This window comes from Nuphar pumila, chromosome 10, assembly GCF_984573655.1.
Source record: "Nuphar pumila chromosome 10, dmNupPumi1.hap1.1, whole genome shotgun sequence".
Taxonomy (NCBI): domain Eukaryota; kingdom Viridiplantae; phylum Streptophyta; class Magnoliopsida; order Nymphaeales; family Nymphaeaceae; genus Nuphar; species Nuphar pumila.
In genome coordinates, this window is record NC_143258.1 from 114,823,365 (window position 1) to 114,833,427 (window position 10,063).

The 10,063-nt window shown below is 36.8% G+C and overlaps 1 protein-coding gene across 2 annotated transcripts in view; it reads left to right on the top strand.

Annotated features, from left to right (window-relative positions):
- The window catches only part of EMB2738 (GTP-binding family protein), a 77,496-nt gene extending 71,051 nt beyond the window's left edge, over nucleotides 1–6,445 (top strand). Inside the window, exon 12 of one of the 2 annotated variants that reach the window (XR_016435007.1) lies at nucleotides 6,079–6,347. Coding sequence is in view for 1 of the 2 variants with exons in the window: in XM_090019785.1 (XP_089875911.1) it covers nucleotides 6,079–6,149 (71 nt within the window). In the remaining variant the exon portion in view is untranslated. Of the gene's footprint in view, nucleotides 1–6,078 lie in introns of both variants that reach the window. The other variant, XM_090019785.1, reaches the window with a different exon arrangement.
- The last annotated feature ends 3,618 nt before the right edge of the window (nucleotides 6,446–10,063 follow it).

Consider the following 10,063-nt stretch of genomic DNA (forward strand, 5'->3'; position numbering starts at 1 on the left):
AATGAAAAAATACTTCTCACGGAAGGAGAGAAAAGTATGGTTTTGGTTACTTATGAAAAAAATGGAAAGAATTGGGGATAGGGCACGCCAAAATTATGTCATGGATAATTCATAGCGTTGACATCAAGAAATGCTCTAGTCTAGCCAAATTTGAGCATGCCAATAAAGCCTGAGAATATCTTAGAAATATGTATTCCCTTAGAGATATTGCATATGTGTGTAATTTGCAATACAAAGTTCGGACTTTGACTAAAAAAGATAAAAGTATTATAGAATATTATAACGAGTTATGCGAACTTTGAGAAGAGTCGACTCTTCTTGAGCCAAAATGGCATTGTTCTAAAGATATCGAGCTTCACAAAAAAGAACTCGTATGGAACACTTTTATCAATGTATAAATGGTTAAAGGTCGAAATTTAAAACAATCAAATCGTCTCTTTTACGTCGAAGAAAGGTTCCCTTTATCGTTGACACTATAGAGAAACTAACTATGGAGGAAAATAGACTCAAGAAGAATTCTCCAAAGCATTAAGAAGATTCCGTTAGCCGCCTCACTTTGGTTGAAAAAATAGTGATTTTGACAAACGAAAAGTCATTTGCCACCATTGCCATCAATCGGGGTAAAGGCCTCAGTGTCTTAAGTTAAAGAAAAAAGAAGAAAAGAAAAGAAAAGAAAAGAAAAGAAAAGAAAAGAAAAGAAAAGAAAAGAAAGTTGCATCTGTTAGTTCGGAATCAAAAGATCAAAATGCACCTGTATCTATGACACAATTAATGGAGATCCTTCAGCCTCTTCTCAAGGAGCATCTTCCTCAACTGAAGCCTCAACTGAAGCAGCTGTCTCATCCTTCTCCGATTCCAATAACTTTCCTTGGCTTCTTGATTCTGGTGCTTCCTTTCATATGACTCTAAATATCAATAGTTTGTTCGAATATCTTGCCAATAACTCAAGTGTGTCAAGTTTTCACAGCTGATGGTACATCTCTTGAAAAAAAGGAATAGAAAATTTTGAAAATCTTAAAAAATCCAAAAAATTCTTTATTCCAAAAGTTAGATATATTCCTAAAATAAATCTAAACCTTTTATCTGTTTCTCAAATATCTGATCATGGGTATAATGTCTCATTCTCTTCTCATGGATGTTAGGTATATGATCGCCAATCAGGAAAGCTTATTGGGGAAGGCCATAGAGAAGGAGGACTCTATTATATAGATTTTTTGGAATTATCCAAGAATGCCTTCTGTTATAATGTTCAGAAACTACAGTTGGATCTATGGCACAAAAGGCTTGGTCATCCTCATATATCTAAAATTCAACACTTTTCAAGTTTCGAAAAAGATTGTAATTCTGAAAATTTTTCTTATAAAGATTGTTTTCTTGGCAAAATGAAAAGATTATCATTTCATGATAGAACTTTTGTTTCATCTAGACCACTTAAGTTAATACATTCGGATGTTTGGGGTCCTACACCGGTCATATCAAAAGACAGATATGCATATTATGTAATTTTTGTCAATGACTTCTCTAGGCATACTTGGATTTACTTAAGCATAAATCTAAGAGAAAATTTATGTCAAAAGAATTTAAAAACTATCTCAATTTATGTGGCATCACACATTAAAGATCTTGTCCACACGCACTGCAACAAAATGGTCTGGCCGAATGAAAATATCGACATATTATATAAACTATTAGGACCTTATTAATAGCAAATCAAGTTCCAAAAGAGTTTTGGCAGAAGCTGCCTTAATTGCTACCTATCTCATCAACCAAATGCCATCTTTTTTGAAAATATAACTCCAATTCAGAAACTTGTCAAATTATCTCCTGATTGCTCTAGATTAAGAGTCTTTGGATGCAAATGTTTTGTTTTTACCAACAGGAATGATAAACTCTCTCCCCATGCTATTCCTTGTGCCTTTTTAGGTTATGCAGATAATAATAAAAAAGGCTATAGGTGTTTTGGTTTTAAAAATGAAAAATTATATGTATAAAGAAATATATCCTTCTTGAAAAAGAAAAGTTTTTTCGATTTAAAAAAAAACAAAGTAACTGAATATTCTTTTTTGATAGATTTGACTTTGAAATCTGATGATTGTGACCATGAATACAATTTAGACAAGGGACAAGGTACTATTGATTTTGAACATAATGTTGCTAATGGAGAGCAAACCCATAGGGACACTAGTTTACAATATTCAAGACGTAGAGAATCCAATCTTCCATGTGTATTGAAAAAAATACTCCGAAATGTAAACCAGAAGGTCATCCAAAATTTGTAGACCTCCAAGATAATTTATGTCCTACAAATCTTTTTCACCCACGTATAAGACATTTATTGCATTAATACAGTCATATGTAGAGTCGTCATCCTATATTCAAGCCAAAAGCCATACACAGTGGGTAAAAGTCATGAAGGTAAAATTGAAAGCATTAGAAAAGGCTAACACTTGAACTATTCAAGATATTCCTCTGAGCAAGAAGCCTATAGGTTGCCGGTGGGTTTACATAGTTAAAATCAAGAGTGATGAAACTCTTGAAAGGTATAAAGCTAGATTAGTGACCAAGGGGTATGCCCAAGAGTATGATATCGATTACGAAGAAACTTTTGCTCTAGTTGCCCTAATGACCATCGTCAGAACACTAATAGCCTTAGCCTCTATTAGAAAATGATTCATTTTTCAAGTGGATATCAAGAATGCTTTTCTCAATGAAAATCTAGTTAAAGAAGTTTATATGGAACCACCACTTGGTATTAATATCCCTAAGGGTAAAACTCTTCATTTAGAAAAGGCTCTTTACGGTCTTAAACAAGCACCAAAAGCCTGGTATGACAGGTTTAGTCATGTTATGCTTGATATTAAATTTAAATCTTGTTTGACTAACACTGCTTTATTTATTAAGATTTTTGATGCAAAGATTCTTCTTCTTCTTTTCTATGTGGACATGATCATCACCGGAAGCGACAAACAGAGAGTTGAAAACATTTAAAAACTTCTTAAAATTCATTTTAAAATGGCTGATTTAAGCTTATTGAGATATTTCTTAGGAATTGAAGTTGCTTATTGTCCTCGTGACTATTTATTATCTCAATATAAATTTGCTTTTGATATTGTTTTAAGGTATGAAATTATAGATGATAAGAAAGTGGATACTCCAGAAGTTGTCAACATCAAAATGAAAATCGATGATGGAGAACCTCTTGATGATCCCGCTCCTACAGACAACTTATTGGAGCACTTTCCTATCTTTCCATTACTAGACCTAATATAACACACGTACACACAACTAGCCAGTTTTAGCACGCTCACACTTCTGTTCACATGGGAGTAGTTTTGCGTATTATTAGATACATTAAGTCCTTTCTTTCATGAGGCCTCTTGTTTGCTTCATCTTGTTTAAATTTAATTACTTATATTGATGCTGACCGAGGAGGTGATCCCAATAACAGATACTCAACTACTGTTTTTTGTGTTTTCTTAGGTGAATCATTGATTTCGTGACGGTTTAAAAAGCAACAGAAGGTCTCTCTTTCGTCCACCGAAGCTGAATACCGAGCTATGACCACCACGATAATGGTAGTAGTTTGGCTCAGACGTCTACTAGCTGACATGTGAGTTGAAGTGACACAAGCTTCACGCATGTACTGTAACAACAAGAGTGCGATCTATATTGCCAGTAACCGAACATTTTATAAACGCACCAAACCTATTGAAATTGACTGTCACTATGTCAGAGAGGAGTATCTTCATAGAACCATTGATCTGCCATATGTTACATCAGAATATCAATTAGCAAATTTCTTCACCAAACCTCTCGCTGCTCTTAGATACCATTTTCTCTTTAATAAACTTTCGCTCTTTATACCGTAAGTTTGAGGGGGTGTTAAAAATATAAACATGTAATATAATATAATTATTTATTTATTATTTTATTTTTTCTTTTTTTTCCTTTTTATTTTTTGTCTAGTTCAGTTTGAACTAGACTTTTTATCTAGTATCTACTTAGATCTTGACTAGATTTATAGTCGTTGGAGCTAGTCCAACGACTCTTTGAGAAGAGCTCATTAAGAGCTCTTCTCCCCCCACTCTCTTCCCTATATATAGGGGTGATCCCCTCTCCTTTGTAATCAATGCTTCTTAAGCATTTTCATATGAAATAAAGTTTATTATTTTTATCTTGTGTTCTTCCATTTATACCCTTTTGTGGGTTGTGATTGTAGTGTCTCCAATAGACACCTATTGTAAGCTTTTGTGCTTTTGTGCTTTTGTGGAAGATCACCATTTCATTACAGTAGCCCCACTACCTGAGCGATGCAGTTTTGGTGGTGGGGCCCTACTTTTCCGCCTAGGCTCCGCATAGCATGCCTAGACGGAAAAAAACCGTTGACCAAGTGTCAATGACTATAAAAAGGGAGAAAATGAATTTTCCTCCTTTTCTTTTCATTTTCATTCTGACTCTTTCCCGTTAGGGCATGAAGAAGAAGAATTTCAAGAAAAAAAGGTACTCTCTCTCTCTCTTTGTCACTCGCTCAATCTCTGTCTCTCTCTGTTACTCGCTCGATCTCTCTTTCTCTCTATCACTCGCTTGGGCTCTCTCTCTCACTCACTCGGTCTCTCTCTCTCTATCACTTGCTCGGGCTGTCTCTCTCTCTCTTTGTCACTCGCTCGCTCGGGCTCTCTCTCGTTGGCTCGCTGGCTCTCTTGGGCTCTCTCTCTCTCGCTGGCTCACTCATTTTTAGTTGAAATGATTTTTTGCTGCGGCTGATTTTGTGATTGTGTGTTGAACTGTTATTACTTATTAATATCCATGTAATATGTTTATGTTTCTTTGCTTTTTTTTCTCTAAATTTTGTATTTTTTATGATTTTTTTTCACTGGGTAAGTTTAGTATTACTCATATATATATATATATATATATATATATATATATAATTGTCTTACAGTGTTCAACGACATATTTTGTTTTGCTATTTTGTATTGTTGATTGATTTTATGTTGTATACATGTTTGTTATTAATTTTAGTAGTTTGTTTACATATTTGTTTGCTTTTTTTTTATTTGGGGTAATGCCTACACTGCCTAGGCCTTGCCTAGGCTTTTTAGGGCGCTCACCGCCTAACGCCTATAACAACTAAACTCACACGTGATATGCGGGAAGCGGTGTCCCGCAGGTCCAGCATGTCTTGCGTTTGCGTGGGCACGTGGTCCCCATGTCTTGCAAGGATGGCGAACACCACCGTCCTGCAATCAAACACCCCCTTATGTATACAATATGGATAAAACTATACTTAGGGTTAACTGGATCCACTTTCAGACAGAAATGGACCTCAGTGCCGTGTCAAGTGTCGCACTTGCATGGGTGCGTTTTCCTTTTAGAAGTGTCCATGTTACATAGGTTGGCAGTTTACATAAAAGACTTAGGGGAGACTAGTAGACTCTTCAACGTGAGATTTGGTTCATCTGCGGTTGCTTGACAGGTGGTCCCATGTCATAAAAGTGAATCAGCATGTAGTGATAGATCAAACCTTCATAAGTGCCAAAGGAGATACAGGATATACACAAAGTTGTCTTTGCCTTACTGATGGCATTATCCTTACAGTCTGTCAAGTATCTTACTTTCGATTCTAAATGAAGTTGACTGAGATCATTAAAATTTCTTATAGCACTTATCTTATGGCAGCAAACAAGTGATCTTTGCAATTGCTTGGACTAATATGGTTAGATCAGATGAAAATAGCAGGATTGTGGAACCTGGAGGCATTCCACAACTCGAGGAATGACTGAAGATTCACTAGAAAATCAAATTTCAGTTGGCCCCTTACTGTTTCAAGTAGCAATATCTATGGGCACTTTTGGAAGAAAAAGCGTATCAGGTGGTGTTCAGTCTTATAGGTTTTGAAACAGGACGAAGTACAATATTGTTGCTTTGTATCTAATATTTGTTCTCTGGGTGATATTTCTCATTATAGGTGGGTGTTTCTCATTGTCAATGTACATGAAATATTGTTTGCTTTTGTTTATATTATTGTGCATTCAAACATCGAACTTTTTAGATGTGCTCATTTTGTTCCTTTTGCAGGAAAAGTTACGGGAACCATCAGTCGAGCATCATCAAGGACAAATGCTGCAACATTGGAAATGGCAAAGTGACTCCACAGTGCCAAAAGTTTTGATAGAAAACAAGAGCAATTGTGTGCGAGTACTTGTAGCATTCTCTTTCCTGTAAATATGTTTAATGTGCTTATCGTGTGAACTTTTCTGGCCCGGCAATGTCCCCTAATTTTCTAGTCAATCAGAGACCAAAATCTTGTGGAAATTTTGTTGTCTCTATGATAAGTGGCCATATGTGCATGTCTGCATTGTTACCGTGGATATGTTTAATGTGCTTCACCTGTGACGTAGGTACTCTTTACAAAGCCAGCCAAATGTGTCATAGTTTTTGTTTCTAGTTTTTTTTCTGCTGGCTACTGTGTGTGCATGCGCGCTTTTTTGATGACGATGAACCCTTGCTGAATAAGGAAAAACCTCAGGTGGTTCCCCACAACCACCATGCCATGCATGTAAATATTAAGCATCTCGCTCAGGGAAAAAGCTACATCCAGTACCAAATTTATGATTTGAGCATCGCTTCTTTCCACAAGCGTGGAAACAGGTGACGGAAAGAGCTAGGAGCGAAACAGAGAGCTACTTAAAAATCTAACGTAAAATAAATTCATAATTAAGTCTGAATTTTTAAAAAGTGGTGGTCTCATATTTCTTGTATTTTTTTATTTATTACCTTGGAACAGATAAATACCTTATGGGTGGAAAAAAGAAAACGGTTTTTCATTTTATTTAGGTTGATAAATGAACAATTTGCTTCTTTGTTATTATAATGTTCTTACCGTGTTAGAGGGAGGGAGAGAGAGAGAGTAACTGACAAAGTTAATCCCTAAAATAGCTTTACAGGACCACAAAATGCAAATCCTCACGTCTCAAATTCCTTCATTTGGGTGCTTTAGCATTGACAGAAGCAAATGGCATTTGCAAGTGAATGGCAATACCAAACAATAAAGAAACGCTGTAGGAAAAGCGAGTATCTCATTTATTTTGCTTTTTTAAATTTAAAATTTTAAGGAGAAATTTTCACGTAGGGAGTAGGGACCCATCTACCTACATTTTGAGTAGGGGTGTAACGGGTTGGGTTCTAAATAGAGTCTAAAAGTAAGACCCAAACCCAACTCAATCTGGGAGTAGTGGACCCATAGGACTAATGGGTTCGGGTATACATCAGGTTGGGTTTTTATTAGACCTGTTTTGATTTGGATTGGGTTTGGGTCTGGGTATGGCTGAAAAGGTAGCCCCATATAGGTTAACAGGTCTGGGTATTAACAGTTCGGGTCTAAATTAGGGATGGCAATGGACTGGGGCGGGGCGGGGGACAGGGTCTCCACCCCCGCCCCGTCTCAAGATTAGAACCTCCATCCCCGCCTCCATCCATCCCCGTGGGATGGATTTTAACCTCCACCCCTGCCTTCATCCCCATTTCATGTCCTCCATCCCCGGTTCAGACGGGGATGAGGCGGGGCGGGGCCCGTTTCCCCGTAGTCTATTGCCATCCTTTAGAAGGACTGGGGATGGGGCAGAGCGGGGATGGGGCGGGAAAAAGTGTAAGTCCATCCCCGAACGGGGATGGATTTTAACCTTCATCTCCGCCTCCATCCCCGTTTCATACCCTTCATCCCCGGTCCAAATGGGGCGAGGCGGGCCCCCACTTTCCCCCGGTCCACTGCCATCCCTAGTCTAAATGGGTTTGGATTTCAGCTCAGGTTTGATATATGATCAGTATTCTAGACCTAATTACTTGCCAATAGAAAATATATAAATTAATGAAATCAACTGTTTATTAAGAAGATTATATGCTAGCAAAACAAAAAATTAATAAACTATTTTAAATAATGTCAATATGCATATAAAAGGAATATATCCACACTAGACATTTTAAGTTGATACAAAAAAAAAACAACGATATAGAGATGGAAACAGGAGAAGAAGAGGGAGCTTGGTGGAAGCCCGATACCGGATGGCCTCCGCCCTCTTCAGGGAACTACGGGTCCTCTGCGCCACCCGACCCCGTGACAAATAATATCAGCAGCATTAACTCCTTGCAGCAACCTTCTTCATTATCCCCACCTTGCAGTCCTGGGCACAGGTGGCTGGGGGACCGAGGAAGGAGGAGGCCAGCCTTATAAGACTTGCAGAGGCACATTGACCACCAGAGCCTACGAATCGTGACCCCAGAGAGTCGCTGAGAAGAACTGCTAGAATCCCTGCGCTGGATGGTGATTGCGGGATTCCCGATGGCCTTCAAGATGGGCGGATGCAGTACCGCTTCATGTTCGATTCGCTAACTGCACAATGGCCCTCCATGCCAGGCCTCTCGTTTTTCATCCTCAAAGACGGTATTTTCTTAATAACGATGCATTGCGAGGATCAATTTCAGATCGTTACACACAAAGGGGCATGGCGCGTGGCGGGAAAGACTCTGGTCACAAATCGGTGAAAACCCGACGCCTCCATTCGGCTCAAAGTTAACACGACCATTCCTATATGGATACGACTCCCCCGAACTATCCCTCAAACTTTGATCGGAGGATGTCTTAGCGGAGGGTCTTTTGTAGGTGTCGATTCTTACACAAAAACAAAAGAGCAAAGGCAATTTGCAAGGATCGAAATTGAGGTTTTGCTGGACTTTCACCCTTTCACCCGGCGCCGGAAGTGGAGATCGAAATTGAAAGGGGACAAACATACCAGCAGGAGATCGTCTACGAAAACAACATCCTTTATCGTGCCTCGTGCGACTCGATCTGTAACACCTGCTCTTTTTTGAGAATTATTAAATGTTAAAAATGTGAACTTGTATTTAAATTAGGTGAAAAATTAGAAATCTAATTATTGCTAAGACTGAATTTAAGTACTGAAAAGAATCAAAATTTAATTAAGGGTTGATATTGAATTTAAATTCAAAATTAAATTGGATTTAAATTATACCTAGAATTTAACTCAATTAGAGTGAATTACATCTAGAAGTTAATTTAGTTTTAATTAAGTGTGAATATGGAATTTGGTGTGGATTTACCTAATTTGGATTAGATCTTAATTGGATCTGAAATCCAAAATGAAAATTCATAGAAAAATTCAATTAAGCAATTTAGTGGAATGAAAAATTGGAACTTAACCAAATTTTATGAAATCACAACCCAATAGAGTGGGGCAACCCTCTATGTGGGCCCATCTTAAGTGGCACCTTCCTACATTGAAAAATCTAATTTTTTTTAAGAAGAAGCTCATTGAATCTAAAATCAATGGAAATTTTAAAGGTTTCCTAATAAAAAACTAAGGCTACTTAGTAATAACGAAAAATGATAGTACTTTGTGGACAATTTGACCCGATTATCTAAGAACCTTATATTTTTTTTTAATTCTCCAGATGTTTAAAATTACAAAAATATTTATATGAATAAATGAAATGTTATGATTTGTGATAATCTTTTGAGTTAATTATGATAGCCAGTTATGAATCTATAGATTTAGCTTTTCTGTTGTAGCATCATTATATACTGAACTCATATATGAGAATTTGATCCTTATTGATTTTAGATCTTGATATGAGGTTATGATTGATGCTTATGTTAGCGTATAGGTGAATGATACATCATGCCTATAAATGACTATTTTTGACTTATTAGGTGAATGATACATCATGTCTACGTAGTTTCATTGTAAATGATTGCATTATGATTGTCTTCGTGAATATATCACACCTATGTATCATGATTGATGTGTATCATGAATATCTAATTAAATTACTTAGCAGGTATGTGTGTGTTTTATGATGGAATGGTCAAATGTGATTTGACGTATTGTTTATAAAAATTATGAATGCATATGAAAATGATGCAATGATCTGAATGTCTTATATATATATGCGATGACTTGTATAACTTAAATGCATATAGATTATATTTTATTATGTGAGTTAAGGTTGAATAAAATATTAAGTGATGAATTGTTTTTAAATGATT